Source organism: Podarcis filfolensis, assembly GCF_964270895.1.
Source record: "Podarcis filfolensis genome assembly, chromosome: 4".
Lineage (NCBI taxonomy): Eukaryota > Metazoa > Chordata > Lepidosauria > Squamata > Lacertidae > Podarcis > Podarcis filfolensis.
Window position 1 is genome coordinate 33,174,567 of NC_139607.1, and position 15,720 is coordinate 33,190,286.

The 15,720-nt window shown below is 41.0% G+C and overlaps 1 protein-coding gene across 8 annotated transcripts in view; it reads right to left on the minus strand.

Annotated features, from left to right (window-relative positions):
• HERC2 (HECT and RLD domain containing E3 ubiquitin protein ligase 2) overlaps positions 1-15,720 on the minus strand; it is a 93,929-nt gene that overhangs the window by 66,584 nt on the left and 11,625 nt on the right. For 5 of the 8 annotated variants that reach the window (XM_083610263.1, XM_083610261.1, XM_083610259.1 and 2 more), the window contains exons 5-20: positions 10,671-10,890; positions 10,205-10,305; positions 9,161-9,317; positions 8,166-8,276; positions 7,801-7,972; positions 7,424-7,597; positions 7,120-7,308; positions 6,053-6,204; positions 4,771-4,928; positions 4,548-4,661; positions 3,968-4,219; positions 3,312-3,505; positions 2,888-3,088; positions 2,110-2,338; positions 1,858-1,982; positions 445-623 (exon numbers count right to left, since the gene is read on the minus strand). In XM_083610263.1, the coding sequence (XP_083466389.1) occupies positions 445-623; positions 1,858-1,982; positions 2,110-2,338; positions 2,888-3,088; positions 3,312-3,505; positions 3,968-4,219; positions 4,548-4,661; positions 4,771-4,928; positions 6,053-6,204; positions 7,120-7,308; positions 7,424-7,597; positions 7,801-7,972; positions 8,166-8,276; positions 9,161-9,317; positions 10,205-10,305; positions 10,671-10,890 (2,728 nt within the window). The remainder of the gene's footprint in view (positions 1-444; positions 624-1,857; positions 1,983-2,109; positions 2,339-2,887; positions 3,089-3,311; positions 3,506-3,967; positions 4,220-4,547; positions 4,662-4,770; positions 4,929-6,052; positions 6,205-7,119; positions 7,309-7,423; positions 7,598-7,800; positions 7,973-8,165; positions 8,277-9,160; positions 9,318-10,204; positions 10,306-10,670; positions 10,891-15,720) is intronic. The other 3 variants (XM_083610264.1, XM_083610260.1, XM_083610262.1) reach the window with 1 other exon arrangement.

Below are 15,720 nucleotides of genomic sequence, written 5' to 3' on the forward strand. Positions count from 1 at the left end.
AACTAGAAAATATAAAGCACACTGGCCAAAAGCCAAAAAGCTACTTTAGGTATGCTTAAGGGCTTGGCTATTCTCAGAACAGTTCTTCCATTTTAAAACGGCTAACCCTGATACCATATTACAATCTGCTTTTGAAAATCCTCTGTTTCAAAAGCAGCAAGAAAACTGTCCATGCGGTTTTGCCACTCAAAATGGCAGGCTAGCACATACTCCCTTAAATATGTGCTCACAAATGTGTCTGCTGTTTCTCCGTGCTAAGTTTCTTATACCTTGATTATTACCACACAGTAAACATTTTTTTAAAAAAAGAAGAAAAAAGACTGCCCAGGAACAAAAAAGCAGCATAGGAGGAAACAGAGAACAGAGGTTTTCTATTTTGTTTTTTAAAAGAATAAAATGTGGAAAGGGGTAATGATTCAGTAAACAGCCTTGCTGAAAAGCTACCTTAGCAATTGCTGAATTAGCTGAACCAGAGGTAAGCTCTGCTTTCCTGCAGATTCATAGATCCCAGTATTAATGAGGTCTTTGTCCAATGGTGTTCTACTCCTGTGAAGTGTTGATGCATTTGCCTCCTGTTCATCAATTTCTTTTTCTTTCTGGGCTTCTTTTTTTGCCTCTATATCCTACAAAATGAAAAGTTGAAAGTGAAACCAGCAAACATTCTATACTGTAGCTGAAACGATTGGGAGTCGTGTCCGCTAAAAAAAGACACAGAATGTTCTGCCACGTAAGCCTGAATTAATGGCATTCCTGCACACTACAGTATATTCTATTGGATTTTTCCTTCTGCAGTAAAGTTAGCAGTCCGGCACTGGTATTGGGACCATATGGCTGGTTCATGGAACAGAAAGCAATAGAGACTGCACTGGAAATAATTTGAGTAGAATGAGCAGCTGAACCCAACGACACAAAAATAATGAATAAGTTGCTGCTAAAAGAATCCTGAACCCATGTAGGTTGGATAAATGTGGAAATGAAAGCATCAGGCACAAAGGAACTATTTGTCATTGAAAAGATGCTGTCCCATCTTTTCCCATCACTTCCTCAAAGTGAACTATATGGACCTAATGGAGAAACGTGTCCAAAAAGATAGCTGCATTAATTTCTTCATCTGAAGAATGATGGCTATGGTTTTATAAGCCACACATTTCTCAATATCAACAAGAGGTGTGAAAATGGAAAACAGCCTTCCACTATAGGGCAACATCAACTATCCAGGCCATAAGAAGTTAAGATTTTCAGAATTACTGATCTACTATCCATGTTTTTTGTTGTTGTTGTTATTATTATTATTATTATTATTATTATTATTATTATTATTAGTCATGACCAAGTTCTTCTATTCAGGAAGAAAGCAGCAGGATAGAGCTGAGATGCCATTTCCCTCCTCACAAGACACAGCAATGCCAGTGATATTTTCATAGATTTCAAAGCAGCTACAGAAGAGGCTCTGCTATGTGTAATATGCAGCTATTACATGGCGATTACCCTCATGCACAAGTCTAAACTTTTGAGGGCTTGAGGCACCAAATTCTAGGCAGGGTCAGACTACACAGAGACTACTCTACACAGACTACTCTTAAACAAAAAGTTACAAGTGATACAGTTACCTCTGGATATTTTCAATCAACAGAAAAGAAAGGTTGATCTGGAATGACACAGCCAGCTTTCTAATCTACTACATGAAATGCCCACCTATTTACGCAATCTTTTCTAATCCTTTCAAAACAAAATAAATATTCACATTTATATTACGACCGTTAAACAAAGAACAGGGGCTTGTTTGAAACTAACTGGTTTCCAACAGTAATCTTTTCCATTTCATCAGAATGTACAAGTTGTACAAAGTAAGCATACCTGGATTTCTGCAGTGATCGCAGCATTAAGTGCAGACTCAAGACCCCCATCGGCCATTAAGCTTCCAACCAGAAGATCAATCATGAATCTACGGCCTGGACTTACATTTGTTTCATTCCCTGAAACTAAACATTGACAGAACTCTTACTTGACTAGAACGCCAACACACACATACACTTGCATATGAGAGAGTGCAAAACGGCTTAGGCAACATCTTCCTTCTCCACCCACGTGATCATGCACAAAACATACCTGCACTGGGTAGAAGCGCCGAAAGAGCCCTCGCTCGTTCCTCGGCTGTTGGCAGCAACACAGACCACCCACTTTGCAACACTGCTTGGGCAGCTGTCTGAACGGTGTTGAGCACACCTGCATTACTTGCTAAAGTCACTACTGTCTGCTTCAAGCTGTTGAGTAAGACACTGCCCAATCCCAAACCAAGGCATTCGGGGTCCACTTGGTGGCTGATTGCAGCATGAAGCTGAAAGACAAAACACAGAGAGGCTTCTTTATCAGTGATAAAGCTGAAACCCATCCAGGGAGGAACGAAATAGTATTCTGAAGCATTTTCTATTTCCAAGTTCCATACACTTGCTGAAGCACCACAGTTTGGCAGCACCAAATATATATTTCCTTCGTCTGTAAAAGTTACTTAGCAAACAAAAGCAAAATATCTCCAAACTGTCCAGTAAGGCATGGTAAAGCAAACGTAGTGTTATCCTTGAGCTATGCAGATCTAGGTTCAGCTTCCAATCCCAGCTCAGTAATAAATTCCCTGGCTGAACATAGACTCACTGCTAATTAAACTGCAGTCTGCAGAAAGGAAAACTGGAGTAACAACCAACGCTTTCTGATTTGATCAGCACTGCAAAGTATTTGGCAAATTACAGGGGTTGTTGTTTTTTCCTAACAAATGAATCAACAGTCAACACAAAATACAATGGCCATTGCACTTTTAAAAGTCAATGTGATCCGCACAATTGTTTCAGATTTTGTAATTTCAGTCTTAGTTCAGCAACCATTAAGATACCTGAAGTCTCAAAAGGTTCAGAGTAGCCACAGCCATACATTCTTTCTCTTGTGGAGGGGGCCAGTCCGAAGTGCCATCCATTCCTTCCGTCACTTGTCTCAGTAAGAGATCCAGTTGTTCGAACGTCATTGGGCAAACATCTACCACAAAAGGCACTCGTAAACCGATAGACCATTCAGAACAAGATGACCAAGCAAAGCTCTACAAGGAAATACAGAAAGATATGCAGCAATGTTACACTTAAGACCAAGCCGGGGGGGGGGGGGGGGCGCTAGAATTAAAGGCAAATAGTAACTGAGAAGAGAAACTGCATCACAATCAAGGATTCCCACTCTAATGGGAATATCTAAAGATATTTTTATATTTTATGTTATATTTTTATATATCTAAAGATATATAAAAAACCAGTAAAATTGAAGCCTACCTGGGCTGGCCCACAAGCGATGCCAACAATGTGCTTAGAATCTAGTCCAGGAAGAGCAGTAGGCTCGGGTTTAGTGATCCTCAAGGTATCAAAATGCTGGCACTGATCATTGCTTCCCCAGCTATATACTTCACTGTCTTCTGTGAGTGCTAAACAGTGGGTGGATCCAGCTGCTACATCTATTACTTTTTTTCCTGGGGGGTGGGGGAGGAAACACACATACAGATAATGAGAAAGATCAGTGTTGCAGCCGCATCTGAAAGCCTGGCTAGAAGAGGAGAGCTCTCTCTTTAGCAATGTCTACAAAACAGGAAATCAGCAAGGGATGGTGGTGTTTGTTGCAGCAGTAACCAAAATTTCCAAGTGTCTCCCTTTTTAAAAAAATAAGTTCACATAAGGGCAGCCCTTCTCCATCAGGTCAAAAGCCTACCTAGTCCGGCATTCTGTTCTCACAGAAGCCAATCAAATGCCAGCAAGAAGCCCACAAAACAATGTGGTGTAGGTGCTTCAAGCACAGGATTAGGATCTGGGAGACCAAGGTTCAAATATTAAAAATATTTTCCCCACCAATTTGCACAGAATGGGTGCTAAACTCATCATTTTCTCAAAATTACAATATTCTAGTTAACACGGCTGGTAGTTGCCTCTTCACCTACCTTGCAAACCTTCTAGCAGTTTGGGATACCGAACGTGTTCCTCTGTTCCATGCCCAAGCCTCTGATTGTCACCCTTTCCCCAAGAGTAGACCTGCCCGTCTTTCGTAAGCGCAACGGAAAACTGGCTCCCACAGCGAACTTTGACAACATCCAAATCTTGAAGTTTTTCTATCAGTTTTGGAGTTTTGCAACCATCGCTGCCGCCTCTCCCCAGCTTCCCATAATCTCCGTCGCCCCAAGACCACACCTGACCTGGAAAAGTAGGTTGCATTAGACATAAAAACAGCCGTAACAAAATAAACATACCGGGGGGGGGGATAAAAAACAGAAATAATCTACCCAGATAGACAGCTAGAAATTAATACTGCACACCTGGCTTCACAATATTCTGAGAATAGAGATAATTAATCTGGCACCCATTGTGCATATTTGGCTAACAATTTTATTAACAGTTGGGCACACAGTTCAAGCTAGCACACAAATCCAAATAGAAACAGGAAAGAGACACATGGCTTCCCAAATATCCCACATGTAACTAAAAGCTGGCAAGGCTAATGATGCTATTGGTTGTTCCACTAACCATTTTCAGTCACAGCCAGAGTCTGAGCATCGCCACTCCCACAAGAGACATCAATGACTTTCAGTCCTTTCAGCCCAGTAACCAACATTGGGATCGTTTGGTCTTCACTGGAGCCTTTGGAACAAAATAAAAATTAGATGCTTCTGTGCTAGTTATATACCAAGAAAGGTTTAAACCTTGGGACTTCACAACTTAAACAATTTAAAGAAAGAAGAGCACATACCATGACCTAGTCTGCCATAGTTTCCTCGCCCCCATGTGTACAACTCTCCTTCAGCAGTGATGGCAGCACTATAGGTACTTCCACAGGCAATGTGTACAACATGCTTTCCAGCTTGCTTCCCAGACAAAGCAGAAATCATCTTCGGTTCTTCTAAAGGTCTGTGGGGAAGGAGGGGGGGGACCAGGAAAGAATTGAAAGTCATTATTGTAAGAAGGCAATATATACTATGTACACAAGTGCCAGGTACAGAAAAATCAACCCACCCCAATTTACAGTGACGTCTGAACCAGGCCACTGAGATGCCCAGACAAATGGGCCAATGACCCTATTTTGGCTTTAGAAGCTAAGACATAAAGAAGTCTCATGCTTGCATAGGGAGTCTCTTTTCCTTCCTTAGCACGAGACGTTTAGCTCCAGAAGATTTCAGTTAAACATAGTTTCCCATTATGTCTGAACCAAGAAACTATAGTACCTGGGTTCAGAACAGGCAAGGATTCTAGCTTGTTCCAAACCCAGGAAGCATCATTTTATGGTTTGGATGTAACAGAAAAACACAATTGACTGAAGACTCCTGAGATTAAACACAGTGTGCAAAGAAGGGAGCAAGTTTTAGAATGAGGAGACCAAATTCAAATTCCTACTCAATCTTGAGCCAGTCACTCAGTCTCAGCCTAAAATACCTCACAGAGTTGATATGAAAATAAATGGGTGGGGGACCCCATGTACACTGCTTTGAGCTTCATGGAGAAAAGGCAGAATAGAAATATAATTAACAAATATTAAGGAAGGAAGGAAGGAAGGAAGGAAGGAAGGAAGGAAGGAAGGGAAGGATGCCAAAGGTGGTATCAGAACAACCCATGAATGCAGAACTATCAAGCTGAAATATCAACTGAGCCATCAAAATCACTTAGTCATACACACACAAACACGCATTCATTCACTCACTCTCTGTCTGGCTAGCTGTCTTCCAGACTGTTACCTCTTCTCTACAAAGAAAATAGAAATTTGATAGCTACTGGATTATTGAACCATTCAGAATGAAGGCTTCCTGGTGAGTCTACTGTAGATCAATATGCATCAGAACCACAAAAGAAAGAGACAGCTGCAATTTAGCATGCTCAATACAGAAAAGACACGGGGAAAGGGGTGACAAGAGGGGGGGGGCCAAGTAAAATGAAGTTTTAAAAGGAATGCCACCCAATTCACAGCAGAAGCAGAACAAATATCCTACTCTATTTTATTTCATTATGCATATAAGTCACCATTATTCTAGGATACTTACACAGTGTCTCCATGGCCGAGTCGCCCACCATCTCCACACCCCCAAGAGAAAACTTCACCACTTGCTGCCAGGGCAAGGTAGTGGTGGCCGTCTGAATGTGCAGCAATCTTGACAATGTTTCTAGAAGCAAGACTCTGCACCAGCTGAGGTCCCTATGAAGTTCAACAACAACAAAACATGCATACATGTTATGACTTACAGAAAAATGGAAGCAAACAGACGAGCATTAAGAAACTTTATACAAAGAAGTTATAGGTCATATCTTTTTTGGTGTTTTGTTTTTTTAGAAAATAGGTTTCAATTGAATTAATAAGGTGAGAAGTTTCAATAGCTGAACGTTCTGAGAAACTATTATATTTAGAAACCTTAAGATCCAAACTACATGGGAAATCCATGAACCCAAGCCTCAAACTGGATCAGGACTGCACCACTGGGGAATACTGTTTGTTCAGTTAAAAAAAAAACTGCTTTCCTTATTTCACGCCTGCTATTCACCACTAATGAGAAGACGGGTATGTATAATATTGCATCTTTGATCCTTCCCATAGCTAAGCGTAGAGTACTGGCAGCAGCAGGAGGGTTTACATAACTGGAAAGTGAAGGGGAAGGTCACACCTCCTTCCCTCCCCTATTGGGAGTTCCCACAGCTGCTTTTTTACAAATGGGGAGACTGGAGATGCATGAAGGTAATAAATAAATAATAGTAATAATAATGGTATTAGTAATAATGTACATTTCTTCCACATCATGTCAAGCTTGGAAGGAAGAAAACACATCCACTGATCAAAATCAGCTTTGCAAAAGGCATTTCATATACTCAATTACAAAGGCAGAAATGAGACAGTAAGCTGTGTCCAGGAAACAGTTCAGGGCAGTATTCATTAACACCAGAAATGAAACAATGGAGTTTCTTTAAAAACAGATATGAATACTGCATTGCCAGGCAAAGTGAAAAAAGCAGATTTTGCTATCATGAGCTCCATCATACCTGCAACAAGAACATTACATTAATAGCTACAAGTTATTTTTTAAAAAAATAAATTAGGAAGTAATCAGAAGTCACCTACCAGTGTATCACTATTGTATGCTTGTGTGTAAACACGTCCATTTCTAGATAAGATTAAGAAGCGCTTTTCTGCGCAAGCAACTTGCATCACTCCAAGATTGGCAAGTCCTTCACACTGAATTGGACCACTCACGTTGGCATAATATTTCCATCCTATTAAACCCCACGCAATAACTTCTTGCAAAGAGCCCTGGAAAGCAATTCATAATTTAAGAACTTTTATCAAACATCTGTCTAAACTTAGAATCTCTAGAAATTACAGTGCTTCAACTAATTTTTCAATTGGCTCCTTATGTGATGGTTACCTTATGTGATGTTGGAGAACTGCACTGTGGAGGCATACAGGGAGTAGCCAGGCGGTCTAAGTGAGCCATAATCACAACTGCCGTTTGCCTTAAATCAATGGCCAGCTCATTGTCCTGTGGCAATATTAGATACCTTAAGAAGTTTTCGTTTGGACTCAACGGGTAGGACAGCATCTAAAGCAAAACAATGAAAAGTCAGCTGAATAGCTCAGTTGGCTAGAGTGCAGTGCTAATAACGCCAAGGCTGCAGGTTCGATCCCCGTAAAGGAAAGCTACATAAATATGTTCCCTTAACATCAATTAAAAATTGTTCCACGTTGCACGGCTCTGGGCGTGCAGACTCACAGGCTAAATGAACTCATCATAAAGGTACATACCTGAAGCTCTTCTTCGGTATTGCTGATCTCTTTATTGCAAATGATGCTCTGAAACCTTTGCAGCAAAGGAAGGAGGGGGGCACTGGTTCCCTGCGCTGATCGCTCATTATCCGTTTCCCGTGTACCACTGTCCCAGAGTTGGAGCAATAGCATGACAGCAGACAGCATTTGGCTGAGAAGGGGGGAAATGACCAAAGTTGGAAATGTTGTAGAAGAAACCTCACATTGCTACCATTGTCACCTTGCTCCTATTTCACGAAGAACTCCCCACTGCTACCAAATTTTAACAATGATGAAATAAAGACTGTAGTGTTGATGTAACTTACGAACAGATTTTGAACTGATGAAATCCTTGCATTACTCACCTTAGTGTGCCTCTCTGGACAGCCAATTCTAGTAGAATAGCAAGTGCTAAGTGCTGGTCTTGCAACGGAATGTTTCCAGATCCTTTTGTTCCTGGAGCTCCATGGATGTCCCTAATTTAAAAGGGGGAAAATTTTAAAGGCAAATATTCCAATATATGAAAGTAAAAAACCAGTTTGTATTCCGTGCTTTGACAGAAGACACCTTTCACAACATAATTAAGCGACTTCGCTGATTTTATTCTTCCCCTGTTTAGAGAAAGGGCCACAGCTCAGGCCACGGAGCACATGCAGCAGGCCCCAGGTTTAATCCCGGCATTCATCAGGTACTAAAAGGAAATACCCTTCTTCAAAGCCACTGCCAGTCAGTGTAGGCAATACTGAATCAGATAGATTAAAGGTCTGATTTGGTGTAAGGCAGGGGTTGTTGTTTTTTTCATTCCTCCATTACTAATTTCTTTATACGCAAACTTTAAATGCAGCAAGGCTATTACTCCACACTGACCTGCATTTATTTATTTATAGATAGATAGATGATAGATAGATAGATAGATAGATAGATAGATAGATAGATATAGATAGATAGATAGATATTTTCTATGAATAAGCCAAGGGTACGCCATTTAAAAAAGAAGTATAAGCCAGAGTTCATATTCACCGTATTGCCATTTCAAGACATTAAAAAAGCCTAAATGCTTAACTCTAGTTTCCTTATAGGTCATAGAGATCATAGAATTGTAGGGTTGGAAGGGACACTGAGGATCATCTAGTCCAACCCCCTGCAATGCATGCACCAGTCCCATACAGGGATTGAACCTACAACCTTGGAGTTATCAGCATCATGCTCAAACCAACTGAGCTTTCTAGGCTGACAGATGCACTAACCAACTGAGCTATATAGGTATTCAAGAAAAGAACACAAGAACTATTGTTCAGTATGAAACCTTGAATATGGCTTAAAAAAAAAAAGTTCAAGCACTCTTTAGAGAAAGACTTACCCAGTTACAACAGACCTTAGAAATTTGGTTGCTCGTTCCACAACTTCCAGCCATACAGATGATACGGTTCCTTCATCAAAGAGGGATGCTTCTGGAAGTGCTCGTAGGGCATCAAGGGATTCTTGTAGCAGTTCACTGCAAAGATCTGCATCCTCACCTAACAACATTAGCCATGTTAGGGTGTTTCATAGTACAGTGCAACTCAGGTTAATGGCAATCCCTCACAACTGATCTGCACATACGCAGTGGAAATCCAGACCATAAATTGAATCGCCACATCATTGCTATAACCCTGAATCTATAAAATGGAAGTTATATAAATCTTCTTTCCGGGAAGCTGAGAGAATGAAGATCACCCACAAACCACTTTGCAAACAAGGCTAAGGAGCCAAAGCAACCAGTTCTGCATATGCAAGGCTTGTGCTTGTCAAAGCAGAACTGTAGCTCAATGGGATGCATAAGGTCCCAGTTTCAATTGGCAGCATGTATGGGCCGGGCTGGGAGAGAACCCCATCTGAAACCCTGGAAAGCTGCTGCTAGACAACACTGAGCTAGATGGATCACTGGTCTGACTCAATTTTAAGTCCGCTTCCTCTGTTCCTACACTCATTCTGCAACTTGAGAGATGTCCCCAAACCCACTGGCAGAGGAAGAGGAGCGTGCACCGCCCCCAGCAGCGTGATTCCAGTAGGGTGCCATCGCAGCTGCCCCCTCACCCACGCTGGGCGCCCCGCCCCCAGGACACGCACCAGCCCTGCCTGCTCTCCACCACCTGTGCCGGAGCATGAAGCTCCACCACTGCCCAAACCATGAGTGTGCACAACTTCTCAAGTAGTCATTGTTCGGGGTCTGCTAATGAGAATGAACTTAACTGGGGGTAAATCTGATTAAACACAATGGAAATTACTCTGAGCAGATGACAAACAGACAGACAGTCCGACAGACAGATATAGATAGCCCTGAAAAATACCTAAATGCAACACAACAGTTAGATGGCAAAATGTTTATCAGCCTAATAAGATATACAGCATCTTCCAACAATACCTGATCTCCAAGCTCTCCGAAGGAATGCAAAAGCAAATGAAAGGGCAGCTCTGGATCCTACCCGGGCAAGACCTTCTACACCTTTGCCTACAGGTCTGGGACTGTAACCAACAAAAAGATGATTAGAGAATAGCGTACCTCTTGCTTCAACTAAGCATCTATACAAATGTTCTTCAAAATGTTAAGACCCAGAAATCAATCCTGACTACCCCAAAATATCCAAACAGTGCACTAACATCTTTGGTATACGGCTAGGAAACTGCCGCTCTACCACTCTGCAACCAATTTGGCTTCAACAGCTGCATAATGCATTCATGTTCTTGTCTATACAAAAATAAAGATTATAAGCAACTGATATTTCCCCACACTGAGGAACCAAAACTGTAGCGATATAGTAACCAATAAGCAAAGGGGAAAAGGCAGGCAATACTACAAGGGGAAGAGATTTCTTTGAGAAAGACACTACCTTTTCTTGTCCACTGTAGGCAGGGGAATATTGCTGCTCTTCCACTTAACCTTGACATTCTCCTGAAGAACAGTCCTATTTAATGCAATAAAATAGCGCTCTAAGATAGCAAGCCTCTGTTTCAGCTTCAGAGCAGAGAGTGTGGTGGTGGCTGTTTTCTTGGCTAGAGCTTGCTGCTCCTTCACAAGTACATAAAGGCACTCTTTCAGCTCATTCGCATCTAGAAGAAACAGAAGAACTATATTACTCATCTGAAACATTCGGCATGATGCATACAACTGTTTGATGGCAAGGGAAAGAAATAATACACCCTCCATTTTAGGAACAGCAATTTTTCACATTTGATGTACAATGCAGTACAATATACAGCCAAAATTCTGAAAGGGCACATACTTCATTGTTTTCATTTATATCCTACATTTCTTCCAGCAAGCTGCAGCACAGGAAGTTATGGGACATTTTTCATTCAGGCACTGTCCAGATGCAAACCTGCTTAGCTTCAGTATCTGCCTTCATTAATACTACTCACTCCTTTATAAAAAAGGATTACACACATCTCAAGAGAAAGTTTCAATAGGACTCCATGTATATTTGGAAATATGTGAGTAGATGTTGCATGACGTACTTGACATGCACTCCCCAACTAATCTTAATCGTAGGTACTGAACGCCAGGATGAGTCAGGTATAGTAACTGCCTTTCATATTAGCTAATTTTTTCCCCGTCTAGACAAATTAAGAAGTGTATTTTAATAGCTCCTATGGACACCAAACACACTAGAGGTCTGCTCCCCATTAGTGACAAGCAATCCACTCAAGATATAAGGATATCTGGCAGGCTCAAAGTACCAGAAAAACCACTACACAAGAACAAAAGCAATTTGTTTTGTTTGATTATCATTTTTATGCTTTCCCCAATCTATTACGGTTTGTTGATCTGCAGCGTTCAGGTACTTCAAATCCAGTAAAGGTGGTTTGCGAAAGACGTGCCATAGAGGTTCTTACCAATTTAACTAGAACGTTAATCATTTTAGCAAGGCAAGGAATGAGACTGGGCCACTTACAAGCAAGCTGCAGTACATATGTGCCCCCTCTCCCAGCTCAGAGTAATTGAGCCAAGTAGCATTGGCTGGGTAGGCAGAAATATGGGCCTGATTCCCTGCCACAGCCAGCAAGGACTTGCCATCTGCTCTCGAGGTGTCCCATAAGCATCTACTTGCCTTGTATCTTGTAGCACCCATGCTGCGACTTGGCCACCTGTGAGAAAATTTGCTTGTTCTTTTAAAGGGGTTGCTAAAGGAAAGCTGTTTACCACTTCCAAGAGGTCATTTAGTGTGTTCACATTTATATTTTCTCTGCCCTGAATGGGATATTTGAGCTACTCTTTGAGAAGGAGGGACAAGAGGGCATACAGGCGGCCAGGACGCCAACACATGATGGGTGAGTGCAATTTTACCATCAAGGCTGCTGCCATTTCAAATCTTTGCGCTATAGCAAGCTGTAACAGCAAAGTTGGCCCTACTTCAAGTGGTATAATTTGAAACAAAAATAGGTCCAAATGGCATTTATATCAATTCCCAGGTGCTCTTCAACGTAGATACTGAATGACTGATCAATTTCAATTCAGCAATGACACACACAGTAAATCCTTAAGACTAGACCTTTCTCATTTCACTTATGATTTCTGTTTGTGACCATCTCCTCCAGCATTCAAGCACTCTAAAAAAAACACAGCAGGGTTTTTTTATCACTGGCAGACACTAAAAGACACTGCTTATGTGGGGACAATAAGCATTACTTGCATTTTATATGCCGATGTTAATTATCTTAAGTTCTCTGTTACTTAAAAGGCAACTCTAAAAAGCTGCAGAACAGAGCCCAAGATTGAAGACTACACAAACATATTCATAATTTAAGTTTAAACCTGAAGACATTACGGAAAAGAAACCAGAGGGGACTCGTCATTTATATATGAAGGCCAGCTCTCCCACCACCACCACATCTTAAGAAATAAATTAAAGAGAGACAGGAGCTTCTGTTTCATTTAGCTTGACCCCAGAAGCACTTGCTATCGGAAAAACATTAAACATCATTTTAGTTAATCCTGACCAACTGATCCATATTTTGGAAAAACTCCACACCTCAAAATATTAGTCTAGAACAGTTACATGATTCATCTGAAGCTAAAAATGGCTCATTGAACAATTAAAACTGCTTCTCTTGCAACTTTAAATATAGCTCTTCAGATTACACAAATTATGTTTCCAGGGGGAATTTCCAGTCATGCTGATTGAGTTCTCTACCAAAATTTGTCAAGTGACTGAAGGACTTTTATCTCATTGTTCAGCACCCAAGACTTATGCAATGCCGCTCATATTTCCTATCTTGTGAAATGAAGCAAACTATTCAATGTCAATTTATGCAGGGGAACCCCTTGCAACAGGATTTTTCTGCTCAAGTCACTTTCAATTTGTCCTTTCCACTGCTGTGTTTAGCTATAGACTGTCTTTTTACAACCGTGGCCCCAAAAACGAAACCAGAATTGTATACTCAGAATTATTCGCAGTCACACTGACTGCAATGTGCTGTAAACCCGATTCCTGGATTCCAAGACACATGACTGAGCTTAATGGAAAGTACAAGATAAGGTGTGAGGCATCCACACTGAAACCAGATCAGGAAGAACATGAGATTTTCCTTGAATTTAGCATAGTAAACATTAAAACTGATGCAAGTCCTTTGTTAAGGGACATTTCAAAACATCCAGTGAAATTTAACTGTGTGACTGCATGAAAGAACAGAGCCAGTTTATTTGTTGCTGTAGCCATAGCATCAGCAGACTTTATTTTGTAAACAGAATCCCAAGGGAACAGAGTGCAGCACATGGCCTTCTGCATGTCAGTGTTTCGTAACAGTTGATTCCTGTCCGGTATCAGCAGCAGGCCTGGTTTTGCTCCAAATCTACTGCGAGCAGCCCAGCTGTATCAGCATTGACTCGCCTTGCCCCCTCAAAAAAATTTTTAAAAACCTAACCATTTGCAGTATGTATTGAAAACATAGCTGCAAACGCCAGTCTCTACTCTCATGATTTTAGGAGCTATTTACAAGAGGTTGCTTCCTACTAAGTCATATTCAGAGCAAACCAATTGAAATCAATAGATTAATGCAATCCCATTGATTTCCAAAGGTCTGCTCAAAGTATGACAAATCAGGTAGACCCTACCTGAAGTATTACCAACCATTTTCCAGGTCACTAAAGACCATCAAAGAGAAGCATGTTTCTTAGCTAAAGCAGGCATATCACTCCAGCATGGAAAACTATCACTGCATTAAAACCCAGGCAAAAGTCTTAGACTTGTGTTGGTCTACCTTGGGTCCACATAAGTTGCTCAGTTTTACATGCCCAGCCAACTTAGACAATAGTCAGGCATGATAGGAGTTGTGATCCAACACCTGGGTACTCAAGACTGAAGAACACTGCCTTAGACTATAAACCTGTCTGAGAATTCAAATGCAGGTCAATTCAATGTAGTGGGCATCACCTGGCATACTATAGACACCAAGCGCTACCTACTATTGTTACTCAAGAGCTCGATTCAGCCGGCACTCTGAACATGCCACGGCAAAGTGCAGTGACTCCTTTCACTTCAGTCAACTGGGGACTCTGCAATGAGGACAGACACTTTGCAACCAAGCTAGCAACCCTTGGTTGCCCTCACTGAAAACTATTTACTTGTACTCATGGGATTGAAAGGTGCCTCCCCCCAAATCCTATCTGGAGGGTCAGGGCAACCTCCAGAACAGTATACAAGGGGAGAAAAGGGGAGATCACTAAAAATCGGGCATGCAGACATGCTTCCACTGACAGAACAATCTCCTTAGTGCTATGATGAATTCCATCCAATATTTTCAAAGCAGAGCTGCATAAACATCACAAGTGAAGCAGCCTCCACATTTGTTTTAGGAAGTGAAGAAAATGGACTGGTCCGCACCACTGCAACCTAATAATTGCTGACTCAAAGTTCCTGTGTGGTACACATAGGATGCCAAGCTCAAAAGTGAACCCTTCAAAAGTGAACAGCAAAAGAAAAGCAATTCAATTTATTTTCAGTTAGTTGCAAAAAAAAAAACAAAAAAAGCCCAACCTAGCAAGCAACCAAAGATGTGAGACGAAAAATTACTAAGTATGTCATTTTTTATATGTTAGAAGAGGTTCTACACAACCACTGGCAGAAAAGCTGATGTATAAACTGAAGCAGGTTAAGGGTCAAACCGAATTGGATAAATTTATGCCCGTCTGGTACAATTTCATCACCTATGTTAGCAAGAGACAACAACAGAGAGCCACCCACACAGTATGACTCCATCTGGAACTCTTAATTCATGCTTATGCATACAAGAGATAGACTACAACCTCCAATTATTTGAATACTGTTTTATATTTATTTTTGTCAGGTTATTGAGATTATGTTAAAAAAAATTTTTTTTTAAGGTTCTACATAATTGATTTCTTGTCTACCACAGGATGCAACTAGACATAACGTGGGGTACCTGGGAGCAGGACCTTCTGCAGTTGTTGTTTTTTTTAAAGTTGAGCTCAGCCTCTACCAAACCTCTACATTACGTTGTTGTAGCCCTGGTTATTTTGGCTTGAAGAAGCATCGACCAGTTGCTCTAGCAATATGGAGGAGCATCTCACTTGTTACTGCCAGGATACAAAATTTGGCCCTCTTCCCAGATCGGCCCTACAACCTAACTAAAGCCCAGAGTACAACATGCCCATTTCCTAGCAACAGAGCACAAAAAATTACATAAATAGCCACTGTATTGGTGGGTTTGGACTTTTAAATGGCAATGATGAGAATCGGATAATTTCACTTCAACATAATGTATTTGTATTGAATACTTTAATTGATGTGCTTTGTCATACTAGAATCATTAACGGTAGTCATACCTACCTCTGACATCAGATTAGTAATGTCTTTTTTAAAAAAAAACCTATGTAACCTATTCCTGGGCAAGATAAAATAATACAATAATTTAATTGGGAAA